This window comes from Mastigoproctus giganteus, chromosome 7 (genome assembly GCF_048544385.1).
Source record: "Mastigoproctus giganteus isolate SK-2022 chromosome 7, ASM4854438v1, whole genome shotgun sequence".
NCBI classification, from domain to species: Eukaryota; Metazoa; Arthropoda; class Arachnida; order Uropygi; family Thelyphonidae; genus Mastigoproctus; species Mastigoproctus giganteus.
In genome coordinates, this window is record NC_143581.1 from 17,220,892 (window position 1) to 17,234,704 (window position 13,813).

At 38.9% G+C, this 13,813-nt stretch overlaps 1 protein-coding gene across 1 annotated transcript in view; it reads right to left on the reverse strand.

Annotated features, from left to right (window-relative positions):
* LOC150082587 (protein KTI12 homolog) overlaps positions 1-7,923 on the reverse strand; it is a 51,529-nt gene extending 43,606 nt beyond the window's left edge. The window contains exons 1-2 of the mRNA XM_090377847.1: positions 7,773-7,923; positions 44-95 (exon numbers count right to left, since the gene is read on the reverse strand). Of these exons, the coding sequence (XP_090233973.1) occupies positions 44-95; positions 7,773-7,923 (203 nt within the window). The remainder of the gene's footprint in view (positions 1-43; positions 96-7,772) is intronic.
* Positions 7,924-13,813: the final 5,890 nt, after the last annotated feature.

Here is a 13,813-nt window from a genome sequence, read left to right on the forward strand (position 1 = left end):
AAAATCTAAAAGTATGTCAACTTCAAACAGAATTTGCAATTACCTTTGAACTTCTGATTTCAATGTACTCCGTAATTCCTTTTCTCTGCTAGCATCTGTAAAATTAAAATTAATAAATGTCTTTTGCAATTCCATAAAGCTATTTTATTTTGCTGATATACATAAACAACATAAGGCAAAAGTAGATTAAATAAAAAAAATATATAATATATCAGGATTTGTCTTTATCCTGAGTGTCATATCTAGAAGTGACTCAGAGGACAAAAAACAGGGTCACACTATATGCACACATTGCCTTACAAATAGGAGTGACTAGGTTCATTTGGATTCGATGTATCCTCATTTTTCTGTGATGTTTATAGGCTGTTCAGCAGATACAGTGTTCTTTGAAAACTTCTACAAAAATCCAAAAGTAGTTGGTAACTGGTAAATAGGGAAAGGTGATGCTGTAAGTGTAGCTATGTGCTACACTTACAGGATTAGCTCAAGATTTTTTTGTATTTTTTATTTTATTTATTTATCACCCAAAACAGTCCTTGAAGAAATGGTCACTGTTTATGGAGAAGATTGCCCAGGTTAGTGTTGTTGCACATTGGCATACACAATTCAAATGTGGAAGAATCTTAGTGAATGATGAAATCCCAGGACTTCGAGCAACTGCTGTAACAGAAGAAAGCATTGCAAAAATTGAGGCATTAATCCTGGAAGATCGATGTATTATTGCCAAAGAACCAGCTGCAGAGGTCCAAATTAGTCTAAGGTCTGTGAAGAACATCATCCATCAATAGTTTCATATAAGTAAAGTGTCCAATAGATGGGTTCCCTGACTTCTGACTCTTTACCAGAAGAAGGAAAGGGCATAATGTGCAAATGTGCACACGAAACGTTGATATGCCAAGAAAAGCTAGAGGGATTTTTTATGGCTAGTCACTATAGATAAAAAACCTGGATCTATCACTATGACCCTAAAACTAAATAAATGTCAAAACAATAGAAGCATACAGAATCACTACCCCCCCCCCAAAAAAAGGCAAAGGTGCAACCAAGTACTGGCAAGGTGATGCTATCAGTTTTCTGGGATCAGCATGGCACAATACTAACAGATTATTGCACCTTCAGAAGGGCTGTACTACAAAGGCAAAGTACAGGCATACCTCGATTAACGAATAGGATGCGTTCCACGAAATTACTTCGTTAAGCGAAACTTCGTTTTCAGAGGTAAAAATACTATGGCCAGAATAGGGATACGTTCCTACGTAAAGAAAATGAAAAGCTTTTTTTCGAACAAAGAAAAGTTTTATTAAATAAACAGTCAACTTACATACAAAGTGAAATCACATTTTAAAATATGAGGTTAAAGTCGATTGTTTATGCTTTTTTTCTCTTTCATAATTGCCTATACGGAGTTATTGCATTTAACACTGATCGCTTAACTATAACACGTCTTCCTAAGTCAGGATCATTTTCACTAAAAAAATTTAAAACGTTTTCAATATCATTTAAGCACCTTTTTAAATCTTTGGTTGTTAACACTTTTTCGGCAGGAACTTCTTTAACTTCGCATTCATTATCTTTGTCTTCGTTGCTAACAAGGCTTTCTAAATCTTCCACTGAAAAACCATCATCTTCTACATTCAATAAATTTCTAACATCCTCTTCATCGACATTTTCGAAACCTATTGATTGAGCCATCTGGATAACTTCATTTCTAATTTCTTGGATGTTATTTTCTTCTTCTAGTACAACTTCTGGCCATATTTTGCGCCAAACTCCATTTAAGCATTTCTTAGTGACTTCTTTCCAAGAACTATCAATGCTTTCTTGCGTTTTTAATGGTGTAGTTTTTCCAAAAAGTTTTAACTGTCATTTCCTCTTTATCCTCTAGTTCAGTTAAATTGCTTAAAGTTCGACGCAGATAATAAGCTTTAAATGATGCTATTACTCCCTGATCCAATGGTTGAATCAGGGAAGTTGTGGTTGCTGGAAGAAACACAACTTTGACAGGAATGCATGTGTCCAACGTGTTAAGATCAGTAGGATGTCCCGGAGCATTGTCTAACAACAAGAGCTTTTTCTTCAAAGTTGTTTTTTTGACAATATGTACTGTTTTACTCCAGGACAAAAGTGGTTAACAAACCAATCAGTAAATAACTCCTTGGTAACCCACGCTTTTCTATTTGCTTTCCATATTACAGGTAAATTCATTTTTATGTTACCTTTTAACGCCCTCGGATTTTCTGAATGGTAAACTAATAACAATTTTAATTTATAATCGCCAGAGGCATTTGATCCAAAGAGTAACGTTAAACGGTCTTTGGCTGCTTTGAACCGAGCAGCTGATTTTTCTTCAATAGAAATGAAGCTTTTTGTTGGTAGCCGTTTCCAGAACAAACCGCTTTCGTCAACATAACACCAAATTTGGTGGAAAATTTTCACGTTTAATTGTTTCCTTTAGTTTTTCTGGAAACTTATTTGCAGCTTCAACATCTGCACTTGCAGTTTCTCCTGTTAATTTTACACTATGAATCCTGGCCCGTTTTTTAAATTTCTCGAACCAACCACGAGAAGCCCCAAATGTTTCCGTAATTTCTTCAGTTTGTTTAGATTTAAGGTGATTAAACAAAAATGGAATATTTTTTTATGTTAAATGGGGCTTGAAATTGCGGACTTCGTTATATCGAGGCTTCGTTATCAGAGGTAACGTTAACCGAGGTATGCCTGTATTATTATTCCAACCTCTTCATAAAGCTATGTGCTGCTATGAAAGAAAAAATACTGAAAAAGCTGTCAAAAGGTGTGTACTTGCTCCACAATAATGCCACTATGCATTCCTCACATGCTGCAATGAGGTGTGCCACAAATATGGGTTTGAAGTATTGCCATCTCCTGCTTATTCCTCCAACCTTGCACTCTCAGATTTCTTCTTAACTGCACTGAAAAAACTGGCTTGTGGAAGTATAATGAGAAGTGGCAAATATGTGTCATTTTGTCTGATGACTATGTTTTAGCATTAGTAGAGGCATATGATGCAAGAAAGCAAGCTTACGCAGCATCAGCCAAAAAAAACCAAAAAAAAAAAAAAAAACCACTTCCATTTCAACCCTCTGTTCATTCGAAATACCTGTCCAGCTGAGCCTTAAATTTATTTAGGCTATCAACTTCCATAACAAGGGATGGAAGTCTGTTCCACCAACCAACTACCCGCTGGCTAAAGGCAAATTTCTGCACATCTATCCTACATCTGTCTTTCCTCAATCTGAATTTATGCCCTCTCAGGTGATTATTCTGAGCAAGAAGAAGAATCCCATTGGCACTGAGCATGCTCAAACCATTCAAGGCTTTATACACCTCTATCAGATCACCTCGCCGGTGCCTAGTCTCCAGACACTGTAATTTGCAAAACTTAAGCCTTTCTTCATAAGAGTAACCCTTTGTTCCATTCACTAATCTTGTTGCCCTTCTCTGTAGTCGTTCCAGTAGCTCTACATCCTTCTTGAAATGAGGCCTCCAGACCTGTATACAGTACTCAAGGTGTGGCCTGACCATTGCCTTATACAAGGGAATAATCACCTCCTTATCCCTGCTAGAAAAATTCCTGTATATCACTGACAAGACACAATGAGCTACTCTTGCAGCCCATCTGCACTGCTCAGAGAACTTCATATCTGCCTGCACAGTTACCCCCAGGTCCTTTTCATTCTCTACCACTGTCAGTGTTAGTACCACAGAGTTGATACGTTGCTCTTGGGTTGCTGTTTCCCATATGCAGTACTTTACATCTGTCAATGTTAAACTTCATTTGCCACCTCTCAGCCCATCTGCTCAACCTTTCCAGATCCTGTTGCAGCAGCATAGCTTCAGTAGTGTCCTTAACAACCCTGCCAACCTTTGTATCGTCTGCAAACTTGGACATTAAGCTTGATATACCATCATCAATATCATTTATAAATACAGAAAACAATAATGGACCCAACACTGAACCCTGAGGGATTCCACTAATAACATTAGTCCACGATGGGCAGTGCCCATTGATTACCACTCTCTGTCTTCTCCCCTTCAACCATCCCTTTATCTATAGCAGCAATTTGCCGCCAATGCCACACTGCTCCAATTTGTGCAGCAGTCTTCCATGTGTAACAGTATCAAAAGCCTTTCTAAGATCTAAATATATAATATCAAAGTTATTTCCTGCATCCAGTTCTTTTGTGACTGCATCATAGTATCCAATCAAGTTGGTCAGGCAAGACTTTCCCTTAACAAAACTATGCTGTGTCCGAGCTATAACTGAAGTCTTATCTAGATGATCCTGCAGTGCTTCTTTAACCAGTGCCTCCATTAATATTCCTGGAACAGAAGTTAAACTCACAGGTCTATAATTACTTGCGTCAGCCTTTGATCCTCCTTTGTGAACTGGGGTCACATTTGCACATCTCCAGTCTATGGGTACCTCTCCTGTGTCCAAAGAAGCTCTCATAATTATGGCTAAGGGTTTGCTTACTTCCTTTGCTGCCTCCTTTAATATAACTGGATAGATCCCATCCACCCCAGGTGCCTTTCTTGTGTTTATCTTCAACAATTTCTCCTCCACTTTACTCTCAGAGATTACAAGATTCTCTAGCTTACTGCCAGAGTTGAATACACTTCTGGCATTTCCCTCGCTGAATAACTCCTCATGTGTGAATGTCGATGCAAAATATTCATTTAGTTTGTTAGCTACCTGAGCAGGAGCATCAACAGTTGACCCATCGATATCAAGTGGACCAATCTGATTCATCCCCTTCCTTCTAGAGTTTACATAAGTAAAGAACTCTTTGCTGTTTTTCTTTGCATCCCTTGCCAAAGATATCTTGTAATCTGCCTTCGCCTGCCTAACCTCCTTTGTAACTTGGTTACAGATCAACTTGTATCTATTATAGGCTTCTGTGTCACGTGTTAATTTGTATGTATCCCATGCATTTTTCTTCTCTGCCATATGTCTCATTAGTTCATGTGACATCCATTTAAGCCTAAACCTTGAACAATATTTCTTAGTTAGTATGTAAAGCCTAGTAGCTTCCAAGATAAGTTCTTTGAATGCTTCCCATTTTGAATTTGCTGTTGGTAACATCATCAGTTGGTCCCACTGTATAGAATTTAAATACTGTCTCAGACCATGGTAGTCGCCTTTATGAAAGCAAAAACCCTTCCCTTTACCCCTGATGGTAGTTACCTCTTTGAGTAAATCCCACTTCAGCACACTGTGATCACTGCCACCTAGTGGTTCCTTTATCTGCAGATTCTTAATGCATGAAGAATCACTACTGATAATCAGATCAAGAGTATTACTCCCTCTAGTTGCCTCCCGAACATGCTGATGTAGAAAACAATCATCCAATAAATCCACAAAAGCCATGCTAGTGTGCTAGTGACCAACCCACAAATTCCAGTCAATATCTGGGAAATTAAAATCCCCCATTATAAAACTCTCTGATTTACTGGCCCACTCTATTTCCCTGTACAGTTTATTATACTCATCAGGGTCATTAGGCTTATAGCACACTCCTACTCTCAATTTTGATCTCCCAATGCTTATGTCACACCAAACTGACTCGACACTACACTGTCCAGCGATGTTGACTGGCTTCACTTCCTTGGATTTTGTGTTTCTTAACTAATAGCATAATCCCTCCTCCCTTCCTATCCTTTTTGTACACATTGTACTCCCCAAATTCCAGTTCTGCATTCCTTATATCTGTGTGACACCACGTCTCTGATATCCCAACAATATCTGCCTTTGATGTTTTGAGCAATACCTCAAATTCATCAAATTTATTTACCAAACTCCTAGCATTGGTGTACATGCACCTGTTCCTATTCTTAGCTATCCTAACACAACCCATGTGTTTACTTGAACTGCAATGACTCCCAGCAGTCTCTGAAATATCCTGCCTCTTGTTTTCCAGGCTGCTGCTCATTCCAATAAAAGCAGTGCAAGAATCACTTTCACCTCTGCCAGTGGCTATTGTTAATCTATTAGTCCTTGTATCCCCCCAAGCTAGCAATTTTCCGACCCACCTAACACTGCCTCGATAGCATCAGCAAATATTCTTGCACCCTTTCTATTTAAGTGTATCCCGTCCCTGTAGAAGCAGTCTCTCCTGTTAACAAGTACAGACCACGCTGAAAAAAATTCTACCCCTTGAGCCTTGCACAATCTTTCCAGGGCAGAATTGATCGACAAGGCTCTCATCATATACTCCCTCCTATCGTGTCTGGGCAGAATTGCAGACACTTTCAAATTCAACCCTAATTCACGGCTTTTTTCAACAGTGACCTGTACTTTTTAAGTAATTCTGCAGGTCTCCTACTCTTAATATCATTAGTGCCAATGTGTACAACTATATCACCTTTTGTGCCCTTAAAATATGATATCTGCTCTACAACGTCATGTTGAATAAGTATAATGTTGAATTATACTCATGTTGAATGAGTATAATGAATGAGTTGAACATCATGTTGAATAAGTATAATACATTGTGTTTGTTTCAACCTTCTATCACAACTACTTCTGGGTAAGTACAAATTTTTTGAACCCCCCCCCCACCAATATATTAAGGTACAAAGTAATAACTACTAATCCCCAATCAGAGTCACCAGAATTAAATATTTGCCCACAGAGCAATAGTATCACCTCACCTGACAGGTGAGGCAATACTACTGCTACATTCTAATGAATTGTTCAAACTGTTCTCTATTTTATCGAGAAGTAAGATACTTCTAAGTAAACTGCACTTCTTCTTGGTAAAATGACATATGGCTAATTTTGAATATTTATATTTTTTACATATTTCAGAAGAAAGAATAGAAATTTAGAAGAGGAACTGTTTTAAAACATATGATTGTAAAAATACAGCCATAATATTAAGTTCAAAAGAGGAATAAATACATTAAGTAGAATTTTCTTTAGGTATATATCTCATAGATACAAACTACAGGAACAAAATCGGACAAATATTGACGTATACTACAACTGGTAAATTATTTAATGGTACCGAAGAAAGTCTACTGGCAAATAGTATACTGCACATGAAAGGATTATAGGAAATAAGTGGCACAATAAACATTTTAAGAAAATATAACAGATTAATTATAATGTAGTAAATACATAATAGGATCTTGAAGGGGGAGGGGGGGGGGTGTACAGCACAAGCTCCATTACCTCATGTCCACACCGACCTTCGCGTTGGTAGATCCTATTACTCCAGACAACCTACTGGAATGTTGGGTTCAAACATCAAGTAGAAAATTAAGCTGACAAATATACAAATGCTGGAGGCCACTTGCTGTACTCCAGCACTTGTACAGTTATTATTATTATTATTAATATCCATTTGATGCAAGGAAGCCTGAGGCTTATGCTGCACCAGGAAAAAAAAAAAAAAACAGTTCCCGAGTAACCCTGAGAGAGAGAGAGAGAGAGAGAGAGACAGTGCGCGTGTGTGTGTGTGTGTGTCAAAATTAGAAGAGAATCACCAAGAAAGAGAAGAATGATGATATCCAGCTCAGAACCCTGGGTGTGCCAAGCCCATACTCACCAGATGTGAGCCCCCGGAGTTAATTATATAACATAAAGCAAAATGTTTTGGGCAGGATTACCCCATATCCTCCGTGGGATATAAGTGCTGCTAGACTGACTGTTATAAAAATTAAGCTAACTCCAATTCCAAGGGGTAATTGTACCAGAGTGTAAAAAAGAAACATAAACATATTAAAAAACAAACCAGGTAGATTACCCATATAGAGAGTATTTCTATTCGCAATGTAATCTTCATCAGACACAATAATTGCTTCCTTATGTACTTCATTCTTAAAATGATTCAGCAATTTTTTGCTTAACGTACTCTTTCCACTACTAGGATAACCACAAATTATTATTAAAGGCATTCTAAAAAACTCCAAATCCCTCAATAATATTCCATTGAGTGAGGTTCACGACTATCAACACATGCAACTTGCTACGAAACTCCAGCAGCGCCCTCTATAAACTGCAACGTACATTGCAGATTTTAACCAAATCTGCCTAAAATTCAAGTACCCACAGAGTGAAAGAAAGCCACAGGCTTCTGCTGCACTAGCCGTTAAAAATAAAAATAAATACAGTATATAAAGATAAAAAGAAAAGAAACAGCCAACGTGTTTCCATCTTCATAGAGGAGTGGCCAAAGTACTATATGTCGGTTGTTAAAGGTAAAATCAGGGTTTCAGTTTTAAGAAAGTGGAATCTGACAGTTTAAATGTCTAAATGGACCCTATCAACAAGACAGACAACACAGGAAGAGCGAATTATTATTAGTAGTAGTGGCAAGTGATGCAAGGAAGCAAGCGTAGATGGCGTCAGCCGAAAAAAAAAAAAACACCACCCAACTCATCCCCTCTATTAACATGTCACATTCTTTCACAAATTTATTAAAACTACCCGCCTCCACAAACTAGCATTTTAGCATTAGCATTAGTAGAGGCATTTGATGCAAGAAAGCAAGCTTATGCAGCATCAGCCAAAAAAAAAAAAAAAAAACCACTTCCACTTCACCCCTCTGTTCGTTCAAAATACCTGTCCAGCTGAGCCTTAAACTTATTTAGGCTATCAACCTCCACCACAAGGGATGGAAGTCTGTTCCACCAACCAACCACTCGCTGGCTAAAGGCAAATTTCCGCACGTCTATCCTACATCTGTCTTTCCTCAATTTGAATTTATGCCCTCTCAGGTGATTATTCTGAGCTAGAGGAAGAATCCCATCAGCATTGAGCATGCTTAAACCATTCAAGGCTTTATACACCTCTATCAGATCACCTCGCTGGTGCCTAGTCTCCAGACACTGTAATTTGCAAAACTTAAGCCTTTCTTCGTAAGAGCACCCCTTTGTTCCATTCACTAATCTTGTTGCCCTTCTCTGTACTCGTTCCAGCAGCTCTACATCCTTCTTGAAATGAGGCCTCCAGACCTGTATACAGTACTCTAGGTGTGGCCTGACCATCGCCTTATACAATGGAATAATCACCTCCTTATCCCTGCTGGAAAAATTCCTGTATATCATTGACAATACTCCATGAGCTACTCTTGCAGCCCGTCTGCACTGCTCAGGGAACTTCATATCTGCCTGCACAACCACCCCCAAGTCCCTTTCATTCTCTACCACTGTCAGTGTTGTACCATAGAGTTGATACGTTGCTCTGGGGTTGCTGTTTCCCATGTGTAGTACTTTACATTTGTCAATGTTAAACTTCATTTGCCACCTCTCAGCCCATCTGCTCAACCTTTCCAGATCCTGTTGCAGAAGCATAGTGTCAGTAATGTCCTTGACAACCCTGCCAACCTTTGTATCGTCTGCAAACTTGGACATTAATCCCGATATACCATCATCAATATCATTTATAAATACAGAAAACAATAATGGACCCAACACTGAGCCCTGAGGGACTCCACTAATAACATCAGTCCACGATGAGCAGTGTCCATTGATTACCACTCTCTGTCTTCTCCCCCTCAACCACCCCTTTATCCATAGCAGCAATTTGCCTCCAATGTCACACTGCTCCAATTTGTGTAGCAGTCTTCCATGTGCAACAGTATCAAAAGCCTTTCTAAGATCCAAGTATATAATATCAAAGTTATTCCCTGCATCCAGTTCTTTTGTGACTGCATCATAGTATCCAATCAAGTTGGTCAGGCAAGACTTCCCCTTAACAAAACCATGCTGTGTCTGAGCTATAACTGAAGTCTTGTCTAAGTGATCCTGCAGTGCGTCTTTAACCAGTGCCTCCATTAATTTTCCTGGAACAGAAGTCAAGCTCACAGGTCTATAATTACTTGTGTCAGCCTTTGATCCTCCTTTGTGAATTGGGGTCACATTTGCACATTTCCAGTCTATGGGTACCTCCCCTGAGTCCAAGGAAGCTCTCATAATTATGGCTAAGGGTTTGCTTACTTCCTTTGCTGCCTCCTTTAATATAACTGGATAGATCCCATCCACCCCGGGTGCCTTTCTTGTGTTTATCTTCAACAGTTTCTCCTCCACTTTACTCCCAGTTATTTCAAGATTCTGTAACTTACTGCTAGAGTTGAATACACCTCTGGCATTCCCCTCGCTGAATAACTCCTCATGTGTGAATGTCGATGCAAAATATTCATTTAGTTTGTTAGCCACCTGAGCAGGATCATCAACACTTGACCCATCAATATCAAGTGGACCAATCTGATTCATCCCTTTCCTTCTAGAGTTTACATAAGTAAAGAACTCTTTGCTGTTTTTCTTTGCATCCCTTGCCAAGGATTTCTCGTAATCTGGCTTCGCCTGCCTAACCTCCTTTGTGACTGTCTAGATGACTGTCTGTTCCACCAATCAATTACTCTCTGGCTGGAGGCAAATTTTCGCACAGCTATACTGCAGCCATCCTTTTTCAAATTAATTTTATATACCTTAATGTGTGTTGCCCGAAAAAGAGTTAGAATACCATAATTAAATTTATTCAATCCATTTACAGCCTTAAGCACTTCAATCAGGTCTCCTCGCAAGTGCCTAGTTTTCAAGCGAGGCAATTTGCAAAATCGAAGTCATTTGTAGTAAGAGTGTCCCTCTGTGGTCTTGACTAATCTTTGCTTTTGTCTGAAGTCTATGTAAACTGGAAATCACAAACTACAATACGATCAAAACACTACTCACATTGGTGGAAAAGGTCCGGGCTCGAATACATTGTCAATGGTGTTTTTTTTTTTTTTTTTTTGTTTTTTTTCTGATGTTGTATAAGCTTGCTTTCTTGCATCATTTGCCTCTACTAATGGTGTCAGGAATTTTTTTACAACGTAGCTGAGTAATTCGGTCTCCAGCGAGGTTTGTATGATTTTATATCCGGGAAGTTTAGGTTTCCTTCCACTAAACCAGCAGTTCGATTACAAGATACAAGCAATTCATATATATACAGACGCCTCATAGATTTATTTGCGTTGGCACTTAACGTACACATGTATTTATTATTATTATTATTACTGTTGCTCTTATATTATATCTCCCTGATCGGGGGTTTCCACTCCGCGACGGTTACTGCTACCAAGTACACGGGGTGGTTGTAATGTCTGCTGTTACTGTTGGTCGAGGAACTCTCTGACTTTCCTACAGGTGTTAAGGATTGCGACTTTCTGGAGTTCCTTGTAGGCGTTCTCTGGGAGACATATTGCTAAGAGGCTGCTATGTATGGTGTTTGACACCATACCTACGGTTAACACGTTGATCGGGATGGTCGTTCCTTCCTGCATATGCCACATCTCCTTGACCCCATGTCTCAGGTTCGTGTACTCCCTAATTTTTTCCTCATGGATTTTTTGGACATTGCTAGTGTTCGGCACCGCTATGTCAATCAGGTAAATAGCCTTTTCCATCTTGTCCACAAGGGTTATAGTAGTAGTAGTAGTAGTGGCATGTGATGCAAGAAAGCAAGTGTATGAGCTTATGCAGCATCAGCCAAAAAAAAAAAAAAAAAAAATCACACCATTCCGTCCAAATGCCTGTCTAGTTCCTCCTTAAATTTATTTAATCTATCAACTTCCACAACGACAGATGGAAGTTTGTTCCAGTAATTAACCACCCGCTGGCTAAAGGCAAATTTCCGCACATCTATTCTACAACTGTCTTTTCTTAATTTTTAATTTATGGCCCCTTAGGTTCGTAATCTGAACAAGTGGAAGGATCCCATCAGAATTCAGCGTGCTCAACCCATTCAAGGCCTTATACACCTCAATCAGATCACCGCGCAGGTGCCTAGTTTCCAACCACTGCAATTTGCAGTGCTTAAGCCTCTTGGTAAGAGGATCCCTTCATACATTTCTCTGGGGTTACTTCTACCCATATGCAGTACTTTGCATTGGTCAAGGTTAAACTTCAGTTGCCACTTCTTAGCCCATCTGCCCAAATTATCTAGATCCTGTTGCAGTAGCACATTGCCATTACAGTCATTAACAACCCTGCCAACCTTTCTATCATCTGCAAACTTCGACACTAAGCCTGATATACCTTCATCAATATCATTGATAAATATACAAAACAACAGAGGACCCAACACCGAACCGTGTGGGACTCCACCAATAACATTAGTCCACGAAGAGCAGCACCCCATTAATTACCACCCTCTGTCTTCTCCCACTCAACCATCCTTTTATACATTGTAGCAACTTACCCTTAATACCATTCTGCTTCAATTTGTACAATAGTCTTCCATGCGCAACAGTGTCAAAAGCTTTCCTGAAATCCAAATATATGATATCAAAATTATTTTTTGCACACAGTTCCTTTGTAACCACATCATAATATCCTATAAAATTTGTCAGACAAGACTTTCCCTTAACAATCCCATGCTGTGTCCGAATTATTGCTGCAGTTCTTGTCTAGATGATCCTGCAATGCATCTTTAACCAGTGACTGCATTATTTTACCCGGAACAGAAGTTAAACTAACTGGTCTGTAATTACTCGTGTCACCCTTCGATCCCCCTTTGTGAATTGGGGATACATTTGCACATCTCCAGTCCGTCCATGGGCACCTCTCCTGAGTCCAAGGATGCTCTCATAATTATGGCTAAGGGTTTGCTTAGTTGCTTTGCCGCCTCCTTTAATATAACTGGATAGATGCCATCCACCCCAGGTGCCTTTCTTATATATATCCCTTCAACAATTTCTCCTCCAATTTGCTCTCACAAAATCATTAAGCACCCTGCTACAATTTGATAACCTTGTGGCATTTTCAAACCATAATAACTCCTCATGTGTGAATGTTGATGCAAAATACTCATTCAGTTTGTTTGCTATCTGAGCAGGATCATCAACAGTTGAACCATCGATATCAAGTGGACCAATCAGATTCATCCCCTTCCTTTTAGAGTTTATATAAGTAAAGAAATCCTTGCTGTTTTTTTCTTAGCATCTTTTGCCAAAGATTTCTCGTAATCTGCCTTCGCATAACACGGGTGACACGCACGGCGTGGCACGCGTGCCAGATATTTCCGTATGTTCAGGAGAACATGTGACACTGAGCGGAGTCAGCACCCGTCAATCACTGCCGTGTTGGCGAGTGCAGAGAGGGTGCACCAAGTACTAAAACTTAGCCTGGAAGTGTTCTAAGTACTACTGTATATTGAGGTAAACTCCTCTTTTATTATTTTACAAATAAGTATTAAAAAATATTATCAATTTCTTTCTGTAAAATTTATCTTAGCCTTAAAAAAATTAATTGAAATATTTCATTGATAAAACTAAATCAAATTATTATGGAATATTATTACAGAAGTAAAAATTTCCGAGTTGATTACACAGTCACTGCTCGTTTGATTGGCACTGATAAACTCATATTAATCCTTTTAGAGTTATATTTTTTAACGAAACTTAATGTGCGAACCAGAAAATTTCATTTTTATACATATGCTACACTGCCCATTCCATTGCTCCAATCACCATGGAAACAAAAATGTATCTCCTGCTTCAGCTATGGGCTCACATCTGGTGAGTATGGGCTTGGCACACCCAGGGTCCTGAGCTGGATATCATCATTCTTCTCTTTCTTGATGATTCCTTTTCTCTCTCTCTCTCTCTCTCTCAGGGTAACTCGGGGAATTTTTTTTTTGCTGGTTCAGCATAAGCTTCAGACTTCCTTGAACCATATGGCCAATAATAATAATAATAATAATAATATATGGTATATAGACAGTCCAGGTGTGACAAAAAAATAAAATAATAATTGCTAGATTTCTATTAATCAGATTTTAATGAATTTTGGGAAAGTGTGTCAA